General features: G+C 40.5%; 2 protein-coding genes across 6 annotated transcripts in view; one reads left to right on the forward strand and one right to left on the reverse strand.

Annotated features, from left to right (window-relative positions):
* DMGDH (dimethylglycine dehydrogenase) overlaps positions 1-10221 on the reverse strand; it is a 73995-nt gene extending 63774 nt beyond the window's left edge. For 2 of the 5 annotated variants that reach the window (XR_003512967.1, XM_027552942.1), the window contains exons 1-3: positions 10082-10207; positions 9114-9288; positions 442-540 (exon numbers count right to left, since the gene is read on the reverse strand). Coding sequence is in view for 4 of the 5 variants with exons in the window: in XM_027552942.1 (XP_027408743.1) it covers positions 442-540; positions 9114-9288; positions 10082-10182 (375 nt within the window). In the remaining variant the exon portion in view is untranslated. Of the gene's footprint in view, positions 1-441; positions 541-9113; positions 9289-10081 lie in introns of all 5 variants that reach the window. The other 3 variants (XM_027552941.1, XM_027552940.1, XM_027552939.1) reach the window with 2 other exon arrangements.
* Positions 10222-10237: 16 nt separating this feature from the next.
* On the forward strand, positions 10238-26766 carry BHMT2 (betaine--homocysteine S-methyltransferase 2). Its single transcript, XM_027552943.1, is given in 10 exon segments — positions 10238-10364; positions 12434-12824; positions 15402-15538; positions 17343-17427; positions 18425-18616; positions 20433-20562; positions 21898-22080; positions 22308-22536; positions 25741-25789; positions 25792-26766. Coding segments are annotated over 9 exon segments (1119 nt in total). The 5' UTR covers positions 10238-10364; positions 12434-12743; the 3' UTR covers positions 25825-26766.
* Positions 26767-27673: the final 907 nt, after the last annotated feature.

A 27673-nucleotide genomic window follows, 5' to 3' on the forward strand; every position in this document is an offset into this window, starting at 1 on the left:
TACTAATACAAATGAGATGAGATGAAAATAAAAGTAAGGGGCTTTAAGGGAAGTACTTTTCAAAGTTATGTGACAATCTGGCATGTATGATCATCAGATCCTTTGCAAATCAGGGCTGAAAGGCTCTGATTTCTTAGTTTCCAGATATAGTAGCTGACCAAAGATATTTTTAAAGACTGCTTTTTATTCTCTTCTCATTTAAAAAATCAAGAGGAGCAGGTAGTTACATGGGTAATATACTTCAAGAAATTCAATTAATTGAAAAGCAAGCTCTAGAGGTTCTCATCTTAAACTCTCATCAGAATCTTCTACCACGTTAGACATTTCACGTCCCATAGACATCACTACAGACAGTGAAACATGATGATATCAAAATCCTTCGGTAATCTTCTGTATCTCAGAAACTGACCTAAAAGATAATTTCAAGTTAAATGCATTTACCTGTCCAGTTTCTTCTTCCAGTTTCTCATAAAGTTTGATGCTATAGTAATGTATTTTCTTTAAGTTTATTCCAGGATGAAAGTAAGTTGTTAAACCTGCCTTAAAAGTGGGAAGGAAAGGAAATACCAAAAAAAAAATTAACATTTTCAAAATGTTAATGATTTATCTGTTAAGAATTAAATTACTGTTGGTGAGAAACTGAGAAGTACCAGCCAGTCCTTTGGGGGTGAAAATACATCAGAATCAGTTTGAACACACATTGCTTAAGGCTCATGACAGTTATAAGAACCCATCTGAACCACATAAATAATGCAAGAACCAGCCAACAAACATATACGTTAAGTCCATAAAAGTTATTAGAGAAAGAGTTGTTTGCAGATTCAGAAATGGGATGACTTAGATGGAATCACTTATGTTAGGAATAGGCACTATTAGGAAGAATAGTGGGGGGTGACATATAATGTGGACTCAAACTAACAAAGCATATGCGTTCCCTTAAGGAGAAGAACTATGAACAAGCAAACAAAAAGTTTTCCTTGTCCCAGTCCCCACCATTCCCTTGAATTGAGCAGCCCTCCTGTTTCATTTCTTGAAATTTCCAAAAGTGAAGAACTAGAACATTCCCAAGAACTAGAGCCTGTTGAGTGGTAAACAGACTTTGGTCATAGCTTAACCAGTTTCATGAATGAGCACATAGACTCTACCCCACAAATATTTCCTAAGTCAATACTGAATAATCCGTTTCAAGAAAATATCTAAATACTACATTCCAAAAGCTCTTCTATCAATTCTAGCAGATATGATATAGCATCCAGACAAAGAATTTGAAGCAATGATATGAAGCAAATTTTCTCAATTAAATGTCTGGGGCCCCATTCTGTAGCTAATTTACCCTAGAAGCCTCATCCAAACACAATCTGTTTAAAATAAAATTTGTTTAGGAGTATTTATAAGGTTCTTCTAGGATTGTATGGGGCATTTGGTTCTCTTGAACTCAAAGAAACCCCCATTAATATCATATGATATCACTTAGATGCAGAATTTAAAAAAAGATACAAATGAACTTGTGTACAAAAAAGACACAGACTCACAGATGTATAAAACAAACTAATGGTTACCAAAGGGGAAGGGGCTGCGGGAGGGATAAATTGGGAGCTTGAGATGAACAGATATACACTACTATATATAAAATAGGTAAATAATGAGGATCCACTGCTTAGCACAGAGAACTATGTTTAATGTTTTGTAATAACCTATAATAGAAAATAATCTGAAAAAATATATATATCTGAATCACTTTGTATTATGCTGGTGCAAAAGTAATTGCAGTTTTGCATTGTTGAACTTTGCCATTTGATATTGGAATACATTCTTAAATAAGTGTGGTTATGCTATACATCATTTCAATGCACATTTCTCACTTTATGTTTTTTTGCTAATGACTTACTACTTGCTATGTATTTTATATTTATTTTAGACTAAGGAAATGATTTTGACAAAAGCAAATTCAAGTGATTTTCTTATTTGAGTTCAATATGGCTCGTAAAGCAGCAGAGACAACTCACAACATCAACAACTCATTTGACCCAGTGCGGTGGCAGTTCAAGAAGTTTTATAAAGACGAGAGCCTTGAAGATGCGGAGCATAGTAGCTGGCCATTGGACGTTGACAATGACCAATAGAGAAGCAGTTGTTGAAGCTGATCCTCTTACAACTATACAAGAACTTGCTGAAGAACTCAGCATCGACTGTTCTATGGTCATTCGGCATTTGAAGCAAATTGGAAAGGTGAAAAAAGTTGATAAGTAGGCACCTCATGAGCGGACTGAAGAAAAAAATCATCATTTTGAAGTGTCATCTTCTCTTATTCTATGTAAAAATAATGAACCATTTCTTGATGGCATTGTGACATGTGACAAAAAGTGGATTTTATATGACAATTGGTTGGTGATGACCAGCTCAGTGGTTGGACTGACAAGAAGCTCCAAAGCACTTTCCAAAGCCAAACTTGCACACAAAAAGGTTATGGTCACTGTTTGGTGGTCTGCTCCCATCTGATCCACTACGGCTTTCTGAATCTTGGTGAAACCATTACATCTGAGAAGTATGCTCAGCAAATCGATGAAATGCATCAAAAACCGCAATGCTTGCAGCCAGCATTGGTCAACAGAAAGGGCCCAGTTCTTCTCCGAGACAATGACTGACCACACGGTGCACAACCAACGCTCCAAAAGTTGAACAACTGGGCTACAACATTTTGCCTCATCTGCCATATTCACCTGATCTCTTGCCAACTGATTACACTTATTCAAGCATCTTGACAACTTTTTACAGCGAACACACATCTACAACTGGCGGTAAGCAGAAAATGCTTTCCAAGAACTCATAAAACCCCGAAGCACAGACTTTTATGTTACAGGAAAAAACATACTTATTTCTTGTTGGCAAAAATGTTTTGATCGTAATGGTTCCTATTTTGATTAATAAGGATGTGTTTAAGTCTACTTATAATGATTTAAAATTCATGGTCCAAAACTGAAAGTTTGTTTGTACCAACCTAATGGTATACCTGAAACTAACACAGCATTGTAAATCAACTGTACTTATATTAAAAAAAAAAAAAAAAAAAAACCATCAAAGTTCATCAATCATCTTTTATGGACCAGAATCTTGGGGTGTCTATCAAGTACTTGTTCAAGTGTTTGGCCACTTTTCTGAGAAAAATGTTGCCCCAACTTATAAGTTCTCTCATAGTCCAGCCCCGTAATGATGCAACTGTGAGTCAGACTCCCTAACTTTTAGCCAAACATCTCATCCTTATTTACATGATTGGTATCTAGATTGATAGGAACATTTCTAGTTCAATAATAGAGAATCTTTGGCTTTCAGGTATCTTCTAGAGAACTCAATTTTGTCTCCCTTGTATCTTTTGTCAATTGAGAAAATGTATTTTCATGAGCCTGGGCCTAGGATTCTGTCCATCATTCACTCCTCAAGATCCTCTAAGTTTAACCTAGGTTAAGTCAGGCCACCAGAAAGTGACCTATCTACACTACATCAGTCTTCTTTCCCAGCCTGGGAAGCTATTTTCACAGGTTAATGATCTCTCTTCTGAAAGAGTCACACGGATTTGTTTTTGTAAAACTTTTACTCAAAATGTTTAGCCCAATATCCTTTGCCTAGGGAACAAATTCTTCTATGAATTTCTGGTGAAGGAAAAGTTCATCTTTCTTACTGAACTAGAATAACTATTTCTATTAGCAACTCACACTAGCCTAGTTTCCCTGCTGCTAGGGCAGTGAGAAGTAAAGAATCTGCCTGTAACGCGAGAGACCTGGGTCCAGTTCCTGGGCTGGGAGGATCCCCTGGAGAAGGGAATGGCAGTCCACTCCAGTATTCTTGCCTGGAAAATCCCATGGACAGAGGAGCCTGGTGAACTATAGTCCATGGTGTCACAAAGAGTAGGGCACGACTGAGTGACTAACACTTTCACTTCACTTTCACATTTTATATTTTTAACAAATGGATACAAACCCTACTGAAACTCCTTATTTGGGAAAACATTAAATGTATTTACATTTAAATGTATCTCTTGCATACATGAGAGTTTTTCTAGGTGGTATATCATTTTGGTAAGAAAAAAATCTAATCATGATATCAACATTTCCAAACATCCCTTCTCAAAATGCTTTCTTTCCAACAGGACTATTTTGCTAAAATTCATTGTTTTTCACTTATTGTGAACATCACCTTGACTTTGAAGGAATAGACTATGTCTATTGTTTTATATGTTTATACTACATAGACTGCCTGAAGCTATTTCCATTACTACAAAGATCACCAAACTGGGGACATTTGTCTTTTTTCAAAAGAAAAACTTTAAGTTTTACAACTCTTTTAATTACTGTTACAGTATAACCAATTAATCTCTGTGTAGTACAACACTCTCAAAGTCATTCACTCTCCCTTTCATCACAAACAATATTATTTAAAGCCTTGTTTCTGTAAAATCAATCACAATATCCTGGAGCTCAGTATCCTGTTGATATCCTACAACATGTGATCTGCAGTATGTCATGGTTGAGTGAAGACAGACCAGAGAATGAGGATGCTTCCACTGTAGACTGTCAACCTCTCCCTGGCCAACCTTGTCATCATACACAATACGTCAACCACATCAAAGGCAAGGGCTATTTATAAAGATCAATAAAGATTAATTTCTTTCTTATATTTTACATAAAATAAATAGAAGGCCTGATATTGTTTTCTTATACCCTAAATGGAAAGTTTTGCATCTTTAGTTCTCAGCCCTCCAAAACATCCTCTTTAGCACCGTTCCCAGGGGCAGCCTCTCCCAGGGACCTCTTGGGCCAAAACCATTTCTTACGCCATCCTCTCCCCTTTCCTTCCATCCTACAAGAAATGTTCTATATTAGTATCAATAGTAGTATCAGGTGCTGACAAAGCAATCTCATTAAAATATAGTGAAACCTCAGGACTTTGGGGATTTGTGACTCCATTTTGAATATTCACAAGCTGCGCCTTCCTCCCCAAAGCATCTGATTCCCCTTGCTCCAGAAATGTTTAGTCTTGAGCACATGTTTGTACTTCAGTGAAACTGCCTTTATTTTTGTAGTCTGTCCCTCCAGCTGGCCCCTCAAACTTCCACATTTCCATATCACCTCCAAAACTTCTCTATGTTAAAAATGAATGGAGATACATATATATGTATACACACATAGATATATATAATTATATATATATAATGGAATATTAGTCAGCCATAAAAAAGAAAGAAATGTTGTCATTTGCAACAACGTAGATGAAGCTTAATGGCATTATGCTAAACAAAACAGGCAAAGAACTACAAATACCAAATACTGAATGATCTCATTTACATACGGAATCTAAAAACAAACAAACAAAACAACAGAACTCAGAAATATAGAGAATAGATTGATGGTTCCTAGAGGCAAGGGTTGGAGGATTGGTAAAATGGGTGCTGCCGCTGCTGCTGCTGCTAAGTCACTTCAGTCGTGTCCGACTCTGTGCGACCCCATAGACGGCAGCCCACCAGGCTCCCCTGTCCCTGGGATTCTCCAGGCAAGAACACGGGAGTGGGTTGCCATTTCCTTCTCCAGTGCATAAAAGAGAAAAGTGAAAGTGAAGTCGAAGCACAAACTTCCAGTTATGAGATCATAAGTCCCAGGGGATGTACCGTACAGCATGGTGACTACAGCTAACAATACAGTAATGCATATTTGAACATTGCTAAGAGAGTTGGTGATGGACAGGGAGGCCTGGCGTGCTGCAATTCATGGGGTCGCAAAGAGTCGGACACGACTGAGTGACTGAACTGAACTGAACTGAACTGAAGAGGGTAAATCTTAAAACATTTTTCTTTTCACAAGAACAAGTTTTGTAACTATGTGTGGTAATGGATGTTAGACTTATTGTGATCATTTTTCAATATATACAAATATCAAATCATTATGTGGTATACTTGAAACTAATATGTCAGTTACATCTCAAAAAATTCTAACATGTGGGATATCTTCATGATGCTCCTTAGTGGGAGACCCCTTGATTTGCAAGAATTCCTCTAATCAGCTTCCTAGGACAATTCTATTTTTGCTGTCTGTATTTGCAGGGACCCGTATAACCTGGCTCCTGATGCCTGAGTCCACCTTCAATTCATACTGCATGAACCTCATTTTGTGAAGCAGAGTCTACAACTTTGTTCACAAAGCAGATAATGCCTTTCCAACTCATCCTGGTATCTCTCTGCTTAAATAGAAATTATTTTGCACAGTTAACTTTTAACAAGAAGCTTTCATCTTAAAAATTTTGCCTACTTTTCTTAAAAAGATCTTAAGCTAAGGATATGCCATTTTATTGTTACCATTATTATGCATGAGATGTTTAAGAAGTGATAGTGCAGGGAATCCAGTAACTAAAATGCAGGTTACATCAAATCAATCAACTATAAATCAAAAAATTAGTAATTAAAATGTTAAAATGCACACCCTCCTTTTACAATCCAGAAGTGTGACAAAGGTGTAAGCCCACCCTCTCGGGTATTCCCACTCATTAAAAATTTCCATCTTCCCACCTGCTCTCACCAGGACAGCCTCATGGCCCCCTCACTCCCTCACCTCTGCCCATCTCTGCTCAAGTGTCACTTTTTCAAAGTAGCCTTCAGGCTCTTCAGCCCCCATCATTCTTAATCCCTTTACCCAGCTCTACTCTTCTGGCACTGATTACTCAAGAGCATCGCTGATTTGGTTTCCATCTGCCCCACCAGAATGTGACTCTGTGAGGGCAGGGCTTTCTTTTGGGCACTTCTGTGTCCTCATCTCCTAGAACAGTTCTGGCCTGACACAATACAGTGAGTGAGTGAAAGCCGTTCAGTCGTGTCCAACTCTTTGCGACCCCATGGACTTTACAGACCATGGAATTTTCCAGGCCAGAACACTGGAGTGGGTAGCCTTTCCCTTCTCCAGGGGATCTTCCCAACCCAGGGACTGAACCCAGGTCTCCCACATTGCAGGCAGATTCTTTACCAGATGAGCCACCAGGAAAGCCCAAGAATACTAGGGTGGGTAGCCTATCCCTTCTCCAGTAGATCTTCCCAACCCAGGAATCGAACTGGGGTCTCCTGCACTGCAGGCGGATTCTTTACCAACTGAGCTATGAGGGAAGCCCTGACACAATACAGGCTCTTCATAAATATTTGTTGAAAGAATGACCAAATGTCTGCTAAAAAGGAGTTAGAGAAAGGTGGGGGATAAATACAAGCTTTCTATTACATGACAACAGGAAGCCTGCCTAGGAAGTCTGGTTCAGGGAGGGGAGAAGAGCCAGAAGTGTCAATGGCTTCCTGGACCGTCTCTCCAGATACCAGGAAAGAAGCTGAGCCAGGACCGGTGACACAAGAGACAAGTGTGCCAGTGGGGGCGCAGAAGAGATACTCGGGAAAAACAAACAGAGAGAGACACTCAAGGAGGACCCGGCCTCCATCCCAGACTGAGGGGTGAGGGGGCTGGCAGGAAAGAAGGGAGAGAAACTGGGCTTGGTGCTGTTTTTCTAGAAGTCTCCGTCCAGTTGGCAGGTGTAGTCTGACTACATGACCATGGGGACTCTGGAGTGAACTAGGCTTAAGTCTGGGCAGTGCCCTCCCCCAAACTCGGCTGGAGAAAGGAGATCCACTATATCCCATACCAAGAGTACATTCTGGGTGTCAAAAGGCTCTAAAAGCGGCATTCCCTCTTGTCTCAATGGAAGAAAGCCAATGACAGAAAGGGATGATAGGCAGAAGGTAACACTACCCAACTCTTTTTTTTTAAATCAAGGAATAGTTGATGATGGGATAGTTGGATGGCATCACCAGCTCAATGTACATGAGTTTGAGCAAGCTCTGGGAGTTGGTGATAGACAGAGAAGCCTGGCATGCTGCAGTCCATGGGATCACAGAGTCAGACACGACTGAACCACTGAACTGAACTGATAGTTGATTTACCATGTTGTGTTAGTTTCTGGTGTATAGCAAAGTGACTCAAATATATGTAAATAGACATGCATATATTCTTTTTCATATTCTTTCCATTTTGGTTTATTACAGGATATTGATTACAGTTCCCTGTACTATATAGTCGGAACTTGTTGTTTATCCCAACTCTTCTTCCAAACATAAATGGAATCTAATGTTGTTAAAAACTTCCTCTCCCATCCTGACTTCAGAAATAACTAGATGGGCAGTATGAAAGTACTGCCAATCACCTCATTTACTTGAGCAGCTTTCCATCTAAGCCCAATTATTGTACAGAACTGGAACAATTGTGCATACCATTAAATATGCAAGATAAACTTGGTTGTGTGTCTTAATTAACACGAGAGCTATGTCACACGTTCTCAGCTGTCATAGTTAAGTCCTCATGAAGCCAAGCTGTTGTCGCCCAGCATTAAACTAAAATTCTAAATTAATAAATATAAAAGGATGACTAAAGCCAGGTGAGGGTACATAGGTCTTAGGCCTATATTCAGCCACTATCCTTGGATACAAAAGCTAACATTTACTAATTGCTCACCATAATAACTTTACACATATTAACTCAATCTTCATCATCACCCTATTTGGTAGGGACCATTAATATTCCCTTATGGCTCAGCTGGTAAAGAATCTGCCTGCAACATGGGAGACCTGGGTTCGATTCCTGGGTTCGACTCCAGGGAAGATCCCCTGGAGAAGGGCAAGGCTACCCACTTCAGTATTCTGGCCTAGAGAATTCCACGGACTGTATAGTCTGTGGGGTCGCAAAGAGGCGGACATGACTGAGCGACTTGCACTTTCACTTATTAATATTATTCCAATTTCACATATTGGAAAATGGAAGCTTAAGTAACTTGCTGGAAGTCACACAAGTAGAAAAGGACAGAACCAGGTTGTGAATCCAGAAGCCATATGTTCAAGATGATCTTATCAAGATGACCAACATCATAAATGTTGATCACCCCCCTGGAAGTCCATCAGCTAAGCTGCAATTGCACTTTCCAACACTATGAAAAGGGAACTCACTCTAAAGGGCTCACAGTGGGGAGCTGTGAACGGAAAAGAAACCAATCCTGCAAGTGCATAGCTTGGTGCCTGTGACAGTGCTGAGGTGTTCTCTTACTGCGTGCCAGGTGGATCCAGCAGTGAGCTCTGATTTCTCCAGAAGGACCACATCTTTCATGCCTGCTTTGGCCAAATGATAAGCCAGACTCACACCAACGCAGCCACCTCCAATGATCACTGTTTCTGCTCTGTCTTTCCATCTTGATTCTGCAGATAAGGGTGGGTTTTCCTCTCTGGAAGACAATTTATTTAATAATAGCTTTACTAGGCTATGATACTTAAAGTTTTCTGTTTGTTTTTTTCTGACTAGTATGAGTCTCCTTATTTATTCTTCTAGTACTTAACATCTAGTGTCTGTGAGATTTGCATTTATTGATCTAATCATCTGGAGAGCCTCAGCCTGACTTAGTTGGGAGAGGGAGGAGGACGGATCTGAACCCCATTTTCCATAATTCTGACCAACTGTAGATAACTAATAGAGCTAAAGAATTGAACAAATGACTTCTTTTTCGCAAAGAAACATAGAGAATAATCTATCTCAATCTACTTTAAAAACACACTTATCATTTTATTACATGAAAAACCATAATCATCATGAAGTCCATTATCTATAAATCTTGGATCACCTCCTCTCTCCAATGTTTTCCAGGTTGAAGAAAGCCAGGAGTGTAATGTTCTTCCTCGCTTAAGGTCCTCTCTCCGTGTACCTGCTTCTCTAATTATAATTATTGCTCAGCGGCTGGATATGTTTATATGCATGACTGTCTTCCTAGCTAGCTAGATCATGAGTTTCTCCAGGATGAACTGTAAAGAAACAAGGTATAATAAGCCAAGGAAGATCATATATACCCCTGTGTTTGCCTTCCCACGAACCATCTCTGGATAAATACAGAAGACACTACAGTTGACTGAAGAAGGTGAGGGTTAGAAGTGCCCAAGTGCCCATAGCCGGAGACGTCTCGGCCCCTCGCTTGCAACCCCGCAGCTGTCCAGGCGCGGATCTCCGCGTAGACCGGCCCCACTCACCCTTGGCGGCTGCAGACTGAGCGCGGGCAGCCGGGGGAGCCCCTCGGCGGGAAGCCCAGCAGCCTGAGGCCCCGCAGCCGCCGTATGCCCGGACGGAGCATGGCGAGGCTGAGGGCGAGGGCGCCGGCATCGGCTCCCAAGCCAGCGGACTAAAGGGCGGGCGGGCGGGCGGGCGGGACCCTCCCCCGGACGTGGGGCGGGCTCCTGGCGGCGCGCGCTCCCGCCACTCTGTGCTGCACCGAGAGGGGCAATGGCACCGATCGAGGGGCCCAGAGTCAAGAAGGTGAGTTTCGGGGAGCCCGGGAGGTAGTCAGCCCTCCTGGCCGGGGGGCTCCACCTCAGTTTCTGGCCAAGCTCTGCGGCCCGGGCGAGGCACCTGGAGGGCTCTGAGCCTCCGTTTACCCCCTCGCGAGTCCGCAGGACTACAGTACCGCCTCGGTGTCAGAATGAGATAGCAATCTTAGGTACCAGCTATGGAGCCTCGCCTCGGTACCTGCACCGCTCTAGTGCTCTATGCAAATTATCTCCGCTTCACTTTTATTCCCACTTTACAGGTGAGGAAACTGAGGCTCAGAGTCAGCAGACTAGTTCAGGCTCATAGATCGGGTCCAGGTGGAGCAGGTATTTGAAATATAGCCTTTCAGACTTAGATGGCACTCACGTTTTCTACCCTCAGCCCACCTGCACCCACAGCTCTTCCACTCAACTGTCCCAAAGCGCGTTCCTCTCACGTTTGAAGAAGAGAGGTTGTCTGAACCCCCCAAGCCTCGCACTGGCCTGAAACCAGTCCCGGACGCGGACATCTCAGACCCGCAGCGGGGATTAGGGTGGGGGTGTGCTGGGCGGAGGGGTAGGGGCTCCACCTCATGTAGTCCGGCAGTTACGGTCTCCTAGCTCCCCTTTCCTGATGTGCTTCCCAGCTGTCGCCCTGTTCCCCCATTTTCACACTAGATGCGCGCGTGGTGGGGAGGAGACGTGACAAAACACAATTAGGAAGGGCGTGAACTTGGGCGCGGAACATCTCCAAACTCCTCAAAGCGAGCCAACTGTGCCAGATAATTCAGAAGAGAGGGTGGGCAAGGCAGCGACAGGATAGAAGTGGAAACGTGCACCACCATTTCATTTATACTAAAAAGATAGGGGCAACCAAGATGCCCCACAGTCCTGGCTCTGTAAATAAAGATCACTCACTTAATAAGCTATTAGGCAGCCAATTAAAAAGTTGAGTGTGGAAACAGGCAAAGTGCTTTGGCAATAAGTTACAAAAGGAGATATGAAATGTCACAGACTGATCCCAACTATATTAAAAATATTTATACACACACTGTACAGAAAGACACAATAATGATAGTAATTACATAAGATGTGGAATATGAGTTTAAAAAACTTAACAAAAAACATATTTTGGATATATTTTTCTGGTTATAAAAGTAAAATATGGGCATTGAAGAAAATAAGCATGATAAAAAGAACCTTATGATGATTTCTTTCTTTAATATTATGTTTACTTTTCAGTTCATTTCTTTAAAGGTTTTTTTTTTTTTTTTCTTCTTCAATATGCTTTCCCTGTTCTATTTCCTGCTGGGCTCTGCTCTTTGCAACACCAAGATTTTCATATGAGAGCCCATGCTAATATGGGCCTGGGAGTTAAATGTTAGTGGGGTAGAGCTAAGCTCACCACTCTTCTCAGCTAACAGGTGCATCTTAAGTATTCATTTAACTGCCACAGAGGACAGCTCCAATTGCTTTCTTTAATACAAATGAGCAGTCCTGGTAGCAATTTCAGGCAGATGGAGAGAGATTTTAAGTAGACTGGACCTCTGGCAGCTTCCTGCCACAAAGTGAAGTTGCCCTACTCCTCTGTATGTGAATAAAGGTGCCCTGAAGCCAGATCTTAAATCCAAGAGGTCTAGATACTGCTATCTGCAAAAAGGGCATCGGTGCCTCTCAGAGCTAACTCAGATCCCAGGGAGAGTCACTGCCAAACAGAAAGGGAGGCTGGAATGAAAATATAGATATAGTGCAAATAATTTACAGTGTTCTTTATTTTACACAGTCCTCTGTCATTTTAGAGCTATATTTAGATTGTAAAGGTATAGCAGTTAACTGAGGTGTTAAGTCTAGCAGTGAAAGAGGGGCTAAAAGATGCTCTGATTGCATATCTTGATAATTTATTTTGCTAATAGCTGTTTAGAAAACTGGCAAAATTTTAAAATACTGGACAAACATCCAGATGACAGATAAAAATGTCTTACTTGTTATCATGAAGGCAACAGTCGAATTTCCACCATCATTTTCTTAAAACCCTAGCTAATTTTCTATTAAAGTATTATTTTTTTCCCTCCTTGTCAGGACCAAACTTGTAACATATGAGATACGTGACATTTTCAAAACAATCCAGTCATCTGCTAACTCTTGGCATAGTTTATTAAGGGCCTACTTCCCCTGTGGCTCAGATGGTAAAGAATCTGCCTGCAATGCGGGAGACCCAGGTTCGACCCCTGGGTCAGGAAGATCTCCTGGAGAAGGGAGTGGCAACTGACTCCAGTTTTCTTGCCTGGAGAATTCCATGGACAGAGAACCCTCACAGGCTACAGTCCATGGGATCGCAAAGAATGGACACGACTAAGCGACTGTCACTTCACTTCACTTTGGGTGCTATATGAGGTGGAGAGACAAGAAGGTGACAAGACAGGCCTGTCACCTGAGCCTCAAGCATCTTACAGCCAAACAGAGGCAACAGGTAAGTGACCAGATATGCAACACAGATGATGGATGCAGGAATGGAAGCTATACGAACTTCAGCAAGAGACAAAAGGGGATGTAATCATAAATAAGAGTAGGTCAGACAAGGCTTTGTTCTGGCAGCAGTGGAAGATAGTTTAGAGCGGGCTGGAGTGAACTGGAGACCATTATAATAGTCCAGGGCAGTAAGGATAGGGGAGGGGGCATATGTGAGATGTGTTAAATAGATATGCTTGGTGTAACCCTATGACAGATCGGATGTGGGAGGTGAGAGATCAACCTATAATAGCCAGATTGTGTGTTAATATTTTCCCCTCTAGAATTGTTGAATGTGTAATATTCAATCCAACTCTTAACAAAGTTAGCTTCATTGAAATATGTTAGATTTTCAATTTGGAATTTGAGACAAATGATGATACCTTTGATTCTCTCTTCCACATCCCTCCACAGCATTTAGTCATTACCCTGTACTGTGATGGTCTGTCGATATAATGGCCTTCCCCAAGGCAACCAGAACTTAGAGCTTCTTGAGGGCAGTGACCATTATTCCAATGTTTATCCCTCTTGCCTAGAAACTGGATCTAGTATGTGGGAAGGTCTCAGTGAAAGTTTAAGTCCTTTTTATGTTTCAAAAGTACAAAATGAAAGGAGCAAATTTCACTCTATGGAGGGAGTAGGGAGAGAGGTGAGAATCATAGAATACATTAGCATTTCTTCTACATTCAGCTAAAATTTATCTTTGGATATGAAGTATGGAAAAATAACCAGAGTCAGGAGCTCTCTCTGCCGAAACAGTGTTGCTGGTTGACACAGCTGGGCTGCGTTCCACTTCCCTCCACAGGAAAACGGCGGAGGACGGTGGCCTGGGGTTTAGCCTCAGGGCAGCCACTTCTAACATACTTTCCTGAGCTGCAGATGTGACTGGTTACAAGGGGCAGCTCCCCTATTCACGCACTGCTCTGTGTCTAGCTGTAGGCAGAGTTGAGATGAACTGGCTGATATTCTCACTAAAAGGTTGTATCTTCAAACCAATTCAACCTAGTTAAGATTCATACAATTTTCACACAACAGTAGGATACAAATTTTATTCAAGTTCCCATAGACTATAAACTAGGAGACACTTGGTGCTTTTCAGATCTTCTATATTCTTCTGTCTTTCTGTATATTCATTCTACTAATTTTTGAGAATTTGATATTGAAACCCCAACTAAAAATCTTAATTTATCTACTTAAAAAATAAACTATACATAACTTTGTTCTGTATTTCCCAAGTCTCCTGTAAATGTGTTATCATACTTTCAAAATTGTAAAAATAAAAAAGAGAGGAAAAGGTTATATCTTCAACTAATGTAGTCTATGCAAGAAGGATAAGGATTCCCATGGGGCTATTTGCAGTTTTTATAAATCAAAAGGAAGGTCTCTCTGGAAGAAAATGACACTTGACAAATGACCTGAAGGAAATGAGAGGATGAACCATGTAGGTATCTGGGGACGTACTTTGTACTCAATGGACACCATTAGCCCTTGGATAACTGCTCTGGATGCAATCTTTTATTCAGGTTATAGGTGGGCTGACTAGAAAGGAGGCAAAAGAGAGACTAGATTAGAAATTTAGAAGGTCTGACGTCTACTGTTTTAGCTACTGAGCTCTATGATCTTGAGCAATTCACTCAGCCTCTCTGAACCTCAGTTTCCTCATTTATAAAATTGCAATAAAAACTGTCTGTCCTGCCTAGCTCCCAGACTTGTTAGGAGTACCAAATGATAACAAGTCTGGGGACATCCCGGAAAAATGTAGGGCAGAACTATGAAATGCTGTGTCCAGTAGGATTATGTCCAATGGTTCACACAAAAAAAGAGGTTTATTTTTCTCACCTAAAAAATGCAGTCATGGTCCACGGCCTCTGCAGCTCCTCTAAGCTGTGGTCAAGACACCAGGCTGCAGGTATCAGCCTGTGCCCTCAGCCCTAGCACGTGGCTTTCAATGGCATGGCTGCAAGATGATGGCTGTGGCACCAGGACTTGAGCTGATAGTCCAGACAGGAAGGAGAAAAAGGGACAAGATGGAAGGGTGTGGGCATCTCTATCAGGAAAACAAATCTCTTCTAGAAATTTTCAGCAGGCTTTCACTTATACCCATCGGCCACCACTGTATCACATGGCCAGTCCCCCACAGCAAAGGAGCCTGAGACCCGAGAATTTTTTTTAAGTTGGGGACATTGTCTCCCCAAACAAAATACATTAGCAAACACGAGGAGAAAAAAATGAATGTTAGTTAGGCGATAAGCAGTGTCTACCACAAACATCTTGAAAAATCAAAATATCATGGAATCAGCATTTTCACTATAATTTGATTCATATTAAATGGTATTTAAGAAAAAATAGTCACAGAACTTGGGGCAAAATAAGTACCTGGATTGTCCAATAGAGTCTACTCAAGTTTTCTGAAATACTATCAGGCACAGATGATTTTCACAAAACTGGAGCTGTAAGACCACTGTACCCACCTTTCCTACAACTGGAAACTGCTTTTAGGAAAAATAAAAAGAAGGTGATTTTTCTTTCTATTCTTCAGGGCCTTTTAGAACATCTGGATAGTGGGGAGGTTGTGGTTGGAGATGGCAGCTTCCTCCTAACTCTGGAGAAGAGGGGCTACGTGAAGGCCGGGCTCTGGACTCCAGAAGCCGTAGTAGAGCATCCAAACGCAGGTCGGTGCCAGCATCACCCTCAGTGGTTAACTGGGTGACAATTGCTTAGATCTGGCTGAGAGAAGCTAAACAGCGAGTGTTTTCTAAGCACTGTTTCACTTGCCAGAATTGCTAAGATGTGGTGATACTGGCTGTAAACGAATCAAATAGAAGAAATGGCTTCTCTCTCTCCCATCCTCCCCACTCTTGCATGTGTGTGTGAGCTCTCTCTCTCTCCCTCACACACATACACTTACATCTTTACGTATAGGGAGTGCTAAAATATATATCCTAATATTTGTTCCATGAATATTTATTTACCTTATGTATATTCAAGAGTTTCCGTAACACAAGAAAACTATTATTGCTTCAGAATCATCCGTCTGGCTAATTTGCATATGATATTAAAACAGTATGTTTGATAGGGATGATTAATGGTAATTCCAGGTGACTCAGCTGGTAAAGTATCCGCCTGCAATGCGGGAGACCTGGATTTGATCCCTGGGTTGGGAAGATCCCCTGGAGAAGGGAATGGCTACCCACTCCAGTATTCTGGCCTGGAGAATTCCACGGACTGTATAGTCCATGGAGTCACGAAGTTGGTCACAACTAAGGAACTTTCACTTTTCACTTTTAAACTTAACAGGGCTTAGACAGGAGACAACCAGGTTCTGTTGTGGGGAGAAAAGCGGCAAAGAAATAAACACAGTTTTACTTCATCCTCTTGGCTGAAAAAAAAAAAAAAAAGAGTTGGAGGTAGAAACTGTGATAGAATTGGTTGGTAACATCAAATTGAAACTTTAATTCTGTAAAGTTTGCTCTTCTTTGTATTTGCTTCCTAAATTAAAGTGGGAAATACAGCCAAAGAAGAAATGGGTGAAACAGGATACAAGCTGGGATGGGACTTTTGATTTGTTCTCCTTTTGTTCATACATGCACAGTGTGTCAGACAAACATGGGTTTTACTGACCAGCTGAGTGACCCTGGGCAAGTCATTTGACCTCTGAGGATGAGTTTCTTCATCTGTCACACGGGAGCATGACATGGGCTGCTTGTGAGGACTCATGAGTTAACCCACATGAAATGCCCAGCATATAAGTACCCAATGGCCACGATTACTGTTCCATCAGACACTCAGAGTTAGATGGTAGGACAAAGTTCTGTCTTTCTGGTGTTAGCAGAGAGACTTCATCTGGCCCAAGAAGAACTCATTCTTAATTTTAGAAGATCTTTTTTGCACTCTCAGGAACAAAGTGCTGAAATAGTAGGATGGAGATTGAAGTGGGGGGAGAGGGATGAAGAGCAAGAGGAAGGCGAGTCCGATGGACAAGGAAAGCTCTCTGGCCGCATCTCCCAGCTGCTTGACTCGACCCCATTTGGTGGGGGCTCTACCATCTGCATTCTGCCTGCTGTGAGAATTCCCTCATTCTACTTGGAGGGCTTCCCACTACTGACTATAAGTAGACCAGCTACATCCTTCTTGACACTGGCAAATGAATAAACCCTTGTTATACTAAGAGACCAAGGATCAGTGGGCCAACCCAGCCTTAAGGCCTGCCTGTGACTGCACCAGGCCAAGAGGCCCATTGGCAGGTCAACATGAGGTTACTTTCAACAGCCCCCGTTTGATATGGACTCTGCCTTTTCCCATCCCTGAATTCTACTGACCTGAATCTGCAATTTCTGTATAAGTACTTGGTTTGGAAGTGTGTATGATTGAAAGAGATGTGAGTGGATGAGCTGCTGCTAAAAATGATAGTTTCTGTGATTTTTTTACTTTTTCAAAATTTCAATGGAAAATAAAAAACAACTCCTTGGCAGTTCGCCAGCTCTCACATGGAATTCTTGAGGGTGGGATCAGATGTCATGCAGACTTTCACTTTTTCTGCCAGTGAGAACAATATGGAAAGCCTGGTAGACTGCACTGTGGCAGCTGGGGGTGGGGTGGGGTGGGAAGAGGGGTCATCTATAATAGAAATAACCTCCTGAAGAGAATCCATGGAACTGACCTGATGCTGTACTGTGCTTTATTACAAATTCCTCCACATAGAATATTCATTAAGTAATTCATCATTATGTAAACTTATGTAAAAAAATAATTATTTTTTGTTTGTTTATCTAGGGGAAGGGTAGAGGATGGGACTGGGGGAAAACAGGCTATTGGAAGGGCATGGCCATTCTCCGTGCTAGGTTTTTGTTGAGAAAGGACACTACAGATCTCTCTTTACCTTCTCATTTCACATTCTTCTTTTTCTGACATCTGCAGACAGGATGGTTCCAGGGAAGACAGCATCACTGGCTAGGAATGAGGAGAACTGGGTTTGATACCCAACTTTGCCATCTACTGGCTGTGTGATAACATGTTTACATGCATTGGGTTGTTGGGAAAAATGGATAAGGTGAAGGCTATGGAAGTATTGCTAGATATTCTGCAAATGGAGAGTATTAATACTTGTAAACATTAACGCACATTTATTCATTCAACCAACCAACATTTACTGAGTACCTGTTATAGTCCATTCTCTGTGCTAAATACAGAGACAATACAAAGGCATAGACTCTATTCTGAAGTGGCTCACAGCCCAGTGGGGAGGCCCATGCATGCGTGCTAAGTCGCTCAGTCGTGTCTGACTCCTTGTAATCCAATGGACTGTAGCCCTCCAGGCTCCTCTGTCCATGGGATTCTCCAAAAATGAGCATTCACTAAGACCAGCGTGGTAAGTACAATAATGGAAATACAAGCTCATTGGGAGTACAGGAGATGGTACCCAACTCTGCTGGTCTTCTCGAACTTCAGGTTAAACCAGTGACTTGTACTCATGCCACTTGCTCATTGCCCTCTTTGTTACTTATTACATTCCACGTTTCAAATGCCAGGCTCACCATCTGAACTCTTGCTCTCTAACTTCAGTGGGAAGCTGTAAACACCGCTGCCTGTGACCTCGCCAGAGAAGTAGCCAACAAAGGGGATGCTTTGGTAGCAGGGGGGATCTGCCGGACATCGTTGTACGCACACCACAAGGATGAAGTTAGAATTAAAAAGCTTTTTCGACTACAGCTAGAGATTTTTGCCAGGAAAAATGTAGATTTCTTGATTGCAGAGGTAAGCCAATGTTATAGGGAAAAAATTAACTCTATTTTGATATAACTGCATAGTCTTCAACTTTCATAAGAGTATGGGACTGCCCTGTGGCCTCATTCCCTCCCTGTGCATGGTCAAAGGTTTGCTTACATGCACTATGGTCAAAGCCAACATCCTCTCACTTGTGTGCTAGATTCTCTGTGAAGCCAAAGAACAGAGCCAGGACAGGCCGACCTGTAGCCTTTGGTTTCATTCTGGGTGGTTGCAGCAGCTGACTCTTGGGGGACCCTACAATGTAGGGTAAGTGAACGGGGACAGGGATTCTGGGAGCATCTTCTCCTACAGGAGAGGCAGGGCAGGAAGGAGCTGGGGGCTGGGGAGCAGAGGCTGTCAGGGAGCGAAACCTAGGGGACAGGCAGCTGCTGGGGCTCCTCCAGGCCCCCCAGTAACACTCAGGGCCAAGCAGTGTTTACTTGCCCACCTCCGTCCATGCCTTGCTCACCCCATCTCTCCGCTTTCACTAAAGTTGTAACACATGAGCAATATTTTGAAGTTAGAATCAATAAAAGTTGTCACTGACTACACATGAAGTCCCAGAGTATTCTCTTCCTCCCATCTCCCTAATTTCCCATCATGATTGCTACTGTCTGAGTCAAGGCCTCAACCCAGGTTTTACCCTTGACAAGGACAATAGCCTCCCAACTGCCAGTTCCCCAGTCATCCTACCGAGTCTATGAGAAACCTTGCTTCATCATCTTTCTCAAGGCTTAGGGCTACCCATGCCTGGCTAATCCACCTGGAAAGTCATCTACAAAAATGAAGGCAAACTCCACCCTGCATGTTCTCCACATGGGTGAGAACATAAGTTTGTTTTTTAAAAGCCTCTCTTTTGACTTTCTCCACGATTCCATTGCTTCTGCAGAATCTAAGTCAAGAAGGAAGAAACACAGAGATTTCTGCTAGCTTTTCTCCACCTACTTAAACTAAGATCAGCTCTTCAATTGTGGCTCTTTAGGGGGTTCCTTAAGTGCAGGGGACGCACCCCAGCAAATGGCCTGGGTTTACTAGACAAGGTGTCCTCTCCACCATCAGCAAAGACACTCAATAGGTACCCCTCCCTTCTCTGGGCCTCAGTATTCTCACCTGGGGAAATAATCAGATTTCCATTCCTATTTCATGAAGCACTTATGAATAACAGGGCTTCCCAGGTGGCTCGGTGGTAAAGAATCCTCCTGCCAATGCAGGAGACACAGGAGACATGGTTTCAATTCTTGGGTCAGGAAGATCCCCTGGAGAAGGAAATGGCAACCCACTCTAGTACTCTTGCCTGGAAAATCCCTGAACAGAGGAGCCTGGTGGGCTACAGTCCCTGGGGTCAGACAGAGTAGGACATGACTTAGAGACTGAACGTGGTCATGAGTGTACGACTATCTAACTAGAAGTGAATAGAAAAGTATTTTGAAGTGTAAATCATAAAAAACTATTACTATTCACTATTCTTCAGAGACCACCCTAGTTACATTAAAACAAAAAGAGTCCAAAATTTATAAGTAAAACTTTTGTTCCTTCAAAGTCATAATTTTAAGTACTTAATTACTTTAAAATCTTTTTAATTAGTAGTATAATATCTGAATGAAAATCTATATGTTATTGTTAAAAGAATTAAAATTTACTGAGAAAAAATATTCTTTAGTCAGTCTGATAGAGACACATTTCTTAGCACATTTTGTTATATATATTTGGTAATTTTTATAACTATTTTTTGCAACATTTATGGTCTACCACTTAAAGTGTGCTTTCTATTTGGACCAATAGAAAAACATTAAATTTCTCTTAGTATTTTGAACACGCTGTAGAAGTCTTAAAAGAATCTGGAGAGCCTGTGGCAGCCACTATGTGTATCGGCCCAGAGGGAGACATGCATGGTGTAACACCTGGAGAATGTGCTGTGAAGCTGGTGAAGGCAGGTGATGTGGACCCATGGTGTGATAAGCAGTTCAGTTATTGTTTATGAAATTTAACAATGTTTCTTAAGATTGGGAGAGCAGTTTGGAAATAAAATCATTAATAGGAATTGATTTATCAGTAAAACTTAAGAAGTGGAGGGGGATAGCTAATTTCTAAGGCACCTTCCAACTATTAAAAAAAAGATCTCTGTGTCTATTTTTGTGCCAGTACCAAACTGTACTGTACCAGGGGCTTCCCTGGTGGCTCAGAGGTTAAAGCGTCTGCCTGGAATGCGGGAGACCCGGGTTTGATCCCCAGGTCAGGAAGATCCCCTGGAGAAGGAAATAGCAACCCACTCCAGTACTCTTGCCTGGAGAATCCCATGGAGGGAGGAGCCTGGTAGGCTACAGTCCATGAAGTTGCAAAGAGTCGGACACGACTGAGCAACTTCACTTCACCAAAATGTACTTGGTACAAACTACCAAACTGTATCTTTGTGGTACCGACAGAAGTCAGGGAGCTTGATTCCTCCAGCTCTGTTCCTCTTTCTCAAGATCGTTTTGGTTATTCAGCGTCTTCTGTGTTTGCATACAAATATTAAAATTATTTGTTCTAGTTTTGGGGAAAATGCCATTCATAATTTGATAGGAATTACATTGAATCTGTAGATTGCCTTGGGTAGTATGATCATTTTTAAAGTATTGATTCTTCCAATCCAAGAGCACTATATATCTTTCCATTTGTCTGTGTCATGTTCAATTTCTTTCATCAGTGTCGTATAGCTTTCAGAGTACAGGTCTTTTGCCTCCTTAGGTAAGTAGGTTTATTCCTAGGTATTTTATTCTTTTTGATTCAATGGTAAATGGGATTGTTTCCTTAATTTCTCTTTCTGATGTTTTGTTGTTAGTCTATAGAAATGAAGTCAGAGAAAGACAAATATCATATCATATCACTTACATGTGGAATCTAATAAAATAATACAAACGAATGTATTTACCAAACAGAAAAAGACTCATAGACTTAGAAAACAAACTTATAGTTACCAAAGGGGAACAGGAAGTGGGAAGAGACAAATTAAGAGTTTGGGGTTAACAGATACACATTTCTATGTATAAAATAGATAAACAACAAGGACCTACTGTATAGGACAGGGAACTATATTCAATATCTTGTAATAACCTATAATGAAAAAGAATCTGAAAAAGAATATATATATTTAGATATATGTTTAACTGAATCACTTCACTGTACATCTGAAACTAACACACCATTGTAAATCAACTAGACTTCAATTTTAAAAAATAAACAAGTAAATAAATTGTGAAACAAGTAAATAAATGTATTTCTTTGCACAGGGGCCTCAGTTGTTGGTGTGAACTGCCGATTTGGGCCCTGGACCAGCCTGAAGACAATGAGCCTCATGAAGGAAGCCCGACAGGCTGCAGAGCTGAAAGCGCCCTTGATGGTGTGGTCCCTGGGGTTCCACATGCCCGACTGTGGCAAAGGAGGGTTTCTGGATCTCCCTGAATATCCCTTTGGTGAGCTCGGGCGCATATGAGCAATCTTGTGATTTCTTGTGACAAAATAGAAATGACTGTAAGGAACAACTATAATACAACACAGACTTATGATACGAGATTGCATAAGACAAAGGCTTTCAAGTCAACCAAAAATGAGCTATTTGAAGAACTCATACTCTAAAATTTAGTTTTGTCATTGGAAAAAAAAAATTTGAAAATATAGTACCATATCTATAGTATTACAGTGCTGGAGCCCAGAGTTGCAACCAGATGGGATATTCAAAAGAACGCCAGAGAAGCCTACAACCTGGGGGTCAGGTACATAGGCGGGTGCTGTGGCTTTGAGCCCTATCACATCAGAGCGATTGCAGAGGAGCTGGCCCCAGAGAAGGGATTTTTGTCACCAGCTTCAGAAAAACATGGCAGCTGGGGAAGTGGTCTCAATACGCACACCAAACCCTGGATTAGAGCCAGGTAGGAATTTTTAAATTAACATTACTATTTTCCTCTAATCTCATTTATTGTTAACATTATGCATGCACATGGTAATAAAAATTCATAAGTATAGAGATGTATAAAATGAAGGGTAAAAGCCAGTCCATTCCTGACATCCATCCTATCCCAAGGATAACCTATTTGCCATTCATATTTTGAAGTCTTGTTCCTCTAACTTTTGTTTCATCAATTTTAAGTGGTAATTATGAAAGCTGAAAAATTTAAATCAGATGATCTTCCCACTTTCCCTGTTCTCCTTTTGCCAATTTTGCCTTGTCACATTTTTGCTTATTCTGTTAGTTATCTTTACAAGTTGGAATTTCATATTTAACCACCTATTTTTTAATCCATTAATATAAGGCAGTATCTCTTGATTCCATTCTCTGTAAAATAAGAATTGACTCCCTCTATTTCCTCCCGCTTTTCCTCCCTCATGTACTTGGTTTCTTTATGGTATACCATTCCTTTTAGATCATCAGTGTTTATAACTAAACACAGTATAAGAAAACACAACAGCAATTCAGTAATTAAGTGTTCAATTCCATGTGAAATCAAAACTTGGAACTTGTTTCAAGCTTAAAATTCTCCTTTTTTCTAGCAGAAGATTTTAACATGTAGGAAGACAGGGATGGCTCTTCTGATCTTTCTCTTTCTCTGTCTTGCTCCCAACCCTCCCTTCCCATGTTGCTGACCACTCTTTCTGACCTCTTCAGATTCAAAGAGTGAGGAGAGAAGCTGGAAAAGCAGTAAACTGCTACTGCCTGACGGGCACGCTGTTACAAGACCACACGCCCTGGGCCTGGCAGGTCCTCATGAGCGTATTTACAGCTCTTCAGAGGTTTCCACCAGGAAATTTTGTTATTTCTCATGCCACAGGCATTGCATTTTTCTGTAAAATTTTTTTCTCTGCTTCACTCTCAGATCCTGACTTTCTCAATGGATCAACTACAGATATACCCTATTTGTGAGAGTCTCATTTTCCTTCTTGGTGTTTCTCTTGAGCCTGATTTTAGGTGCACCCTCTCCTATTAGGCTCAAAACTGACTACAAGACTTTTCATCCTTCCTTCATGGAGACGAATTCTAAGAGTGTGGTCTAATCTCAATTTAACCACAAGCAAAGTATCTGACTCATTGGTCTCTATGATCTGATTTTCCAGTGTTTAGTGAGTGAGTGAGTCCGCTGACTGGCTCTTAGCCACCTACTCTGAAAATTCTGCAGTGTCCGTCTTGCTTTAATATCTGATCTCTATCGTATCTTGTGCCACTAATCAAGTTTCCAACCTAATATCTTGGTACTATGTCATGATTTTCTAAACATTATTCATTAGAGAACCAAGAGAAATAGGAATAAACCTATTTCACAGAACCTGAGCCCTGTGTAGGAGAATGTTCCAAGCATCAAGGTCAAACTGAGTCTTTCCTTTCACATTTCATTCATAGTCCAAATTCAGACATTTTAATTTACATCATAGATGGACACAACTTCCTTTATACAACATTTGGTTTTACAGGAAAGTCTAATTAACTTTCTTTTCTATTTTTGAAAGAAGAATAACAGGCCTTCCCCTTCTCTAAGGTTCTCCAGTATCTAAATTATGCTGTTTGTTACAATCAATCACTTTATTGTTGGAGACATTTTTCTGGGAGGCTTCTTAAATCACTGTTCTGTTTCGAATTATCCTCTTCCCATCTCCCTCTCTCTTTCCCCTGTCAAACAATGCCATCCCTTTTCCATCTTTCATAAACCAGCTATCTTCTCTGCCATCTTCTCTAATCAGTGCTATTATGTCTTTAATCCATTTTTGTACTTTATCCATTTCAGTGGGGAAGAGATTTAGAATAGTCTCCATTTTTGAACTGGGACAATTTTCTGAATGCAAATATGTTTAGATTGTAGACGTACGCAAGAAATCATTTAGGCAAACATTTCTCCTGAAATGTATGTATTTCTGAATGTATTTCTGAAATGTATTCAGAAAGATTTTTTTTAAGGTCTCATGCTTAGAAAAAAAAAAAAACAACTAAATAGAAATATAATTAAAAGGTGAGGAAAGCATACTTTGATGATGATTAAAATAGTTCAGATAAGTGAGAAATGGCTTATTTTAATATACATTGTCTAAGGATCTTTGAAATTCATTAGCAACTTAAAACATTATTCTGTAGACTAAAGACAGACATTTCTTGTACCCTGAACTCCCAAACATACTGATGTTCACAAAACTTCGTAATTACCCAAAAACCTATAGACTTCTGACATTTTCATCATCCAAAAAAACTGGCTTATTAGTTGTTTAATAGGTAAAGTGAAAAAACCTGTAAAAATATTTTTAACACAAAAGTCTGTGACCAGGAACCTTGTGTTCTTTCTTTTTCTAAAAACAAGATACAAATACTGAGTAATTTGTATTCTGTTTTTAGTTTCTGAAGAATTTTACTTTGTCTCCTTATGTTAAAAACTGGCTTCAGGGGCTTCCCAGGTGGCTCAGCGGTAAAGAATCCACCTGCCATTGCAGGAGACACGGGTTCAGTCCGTGGTCAGGGAGAATCGAACATGCCTCAGAGCAATTAAGCGCAGGCGCCATGACTGTTGAACCTGTGCTCTGAGCCCGGAAACCGCAACTTCTGAGCCCGAGAACTGAAGCCACTGAAACCTGCGCTCTCTAGAGCCTGTGTTCCTCAGCAAGAGAAGACACTGCAATGAGAAGCCCATATGCTGCAGCTAGAGAGCAGCCTCCGCTCATGGCAATTAGAGAAAAGCCCACGCACCAGTGAAGACCCCGAACAGCCAAAAGTAAATTGATTAAAATTTTTTAAAAACTGGCTTCATATACTTGTCATTATGTTAAAATATTGAATAGGGTTAGAAGGATCCTGCTAGATATTTCTGGATGAATAAAATTCACAAAAACATGTAAAATTCAAACACATTGTCTTTTTCTGTAAGGTGATTTGAAACCCCTGACTGTTATTAAGAATAGAAATATGGAAAGACTCCTGAAATTAATGGATATGGGCACAGTTTTTCTGTGTATATGTTAAAACTGAAATTCAACTTTAGCCTGATCATCCACCAAACTTAGGTGTATTTAGCCTACACACACACACACACATAATATATTGACTTATACAATAGACATAAATCTTTTAATTGATTAACTATATATCTTTTCAAACACAGGGCTAGAAGGGAGTATTGGGAAAATCTGCGGCTGGCTTCTGGCAGACCTCTTTCTGTCCTTCATTGTCAAAGCCAGATGCCTAAGGAGTAATGAACGAAAATACTGAAATAGCAGAATGGGAAGAAATCCCCCTCAAGCCCCATCTGGAACCTTTCCATGCCTCTATCCTCAGCCTACCCTGATGTCTCCAGCTGTTGAACAAGTGTCAGCTTATGCGCTGACAATTCAATACAGGGTTCATTTTACAGTCCTGCTGTGCTTAAGCGAGAGCTGGATGCTGGGCGAGATGCAAAGCTGATGAGAAAGGCTTCTCGTCCTCCAGGTACTGAGTGTCCAGTAGTGCTGTAGGACATCCCTTGGAAGGGCATCAAGAATAGTAAAACGTGTCAGTTAGAGTGAATGTGAGATTTTAAAATAACCCAAAGTTAGTGAGCAACAAACGCAGTGATTAATTCAGGTGACTAAACTAGGTACAGAAGGATAGAGCAGCATTCTAAACTAAAATTAAAGTAATGAGTCTGCCTTTCTTGAGTGATTTGTATAATGACTCCAAAGGCAATCCCAAAGGAACAGATGCATAAAATATTTTAGGATTTTTAAAAAATCATATAGCCTTCCAAAGTGATTAAATTCAAAGATAATTTTACTTAAAGGTATTAGGTCCCAGAATTTTTTCAGTGTATCTCTATAAATCATAAATATCTAGATTATAAACCACTAAGGACAAGACCATGCGAGATGCTTCTTATATTTTTCCTCAAAGTATTTAGCATTGTGCCAGGCATATAATAGATGCTCAGTGAAACACTTATTGTTGATTGTTTTAAATAAGTAAATAAATAAATTAAATAAGTAAAAATAGATTTACAGCTGAAGAAGACATTTATAAAAGTCAGAGTTGAAATTTGTCATAGTCTAATATTTTCTTGACATGTTTGAGCTATTTGTTATGTGCTGATTTCTCTATTTTTCAAAACAATATATCAATTTGTAATAATTAATAAAATTAAAAACAATTCATCTTTTATAAGTGTTTGAACATTTAAATTTCATGGATATTTTTGCAAAGTAATAGCAACAAGCATTTATTATGTTCCAGGCTCTTACTTCTCTCTCTCTCTCCCTCTCCTTATCTCTCTCTCCCCATCTCCTTCTCTCTCTCCTCTCTCTCTGTAATATATATATGTATGTATGACAAAAGTCATCCTAGATTTATGAAACACACAGATTTCATTTTGGGTATAATAAGTACAATGGTCAGAATAGAATGTTGATGAGACGGACATTGATAAAACTTCCAAGAGACAAACAGATAGCCAATAAAGTCTTTAAAAAATAGATTTCCTACATTGAAAGATTCAAATTTTATATAATAATTGGATCAAATTTTAGGTAATAATAAAAACAAGTTGGGGAAAATTATTTCAAACCATGTGGTTCTAACTCCAATTTAATAAGATCAATAAAGTGCCCCCAAATAAAGTCAAGGAATTATGGTCAGTTCCTCTCTGTTATTACCTTGGTCTGGCAATACTAGACAATGCATTTAGATAACTTAAAATAATGTAAAAGTGAATTAAAATTTATGTAGATGAAATGATTATATAGCTAGAAATCTCAAGATGATCTGGAAAGTTCTTACAAACAACAGTAGAATTCAGTAAAGTGACTGGTTGAAAATGTTATATACAAAAGTCATCACTTCTCTATACACATTCAACTATTTTGAAAGTATAGTGGATAAAGATCTATTTTATATTTTCAGCAAAATGATTAAATATCTAGGAATAATATTACAAAAAATGTGTAAGAGTTGTTGAAGTAAATTTGAAGATGCAAAATAAGATGAAGAAATCTATACACATGGTCCTGAGAAGGCAATGGCACCCCACTCCAGTACTCTTGCCCGGAAAATCCCATGGACAGAGGAGC

The sequence above is a fragment of the Bos indicus x Bos taurus genome, chromosome 10 (assembly GCF_003369695.1).
Source record: "Bos indicus x Bos taurus breed Angus x Brahman F1 hybrid chromosome 10, Bos_hybrid_MaternalHap_v2.0, whole genome shotgun sequence".
In the NCBI taxonomy this organism is placed as follows: domain Eukaryota; kingdom Metazoa; phylum Chordata; class Mammalia; order Artiodactyla; family Bovidae; genus Bos; species Bos indicus x Bos taurus.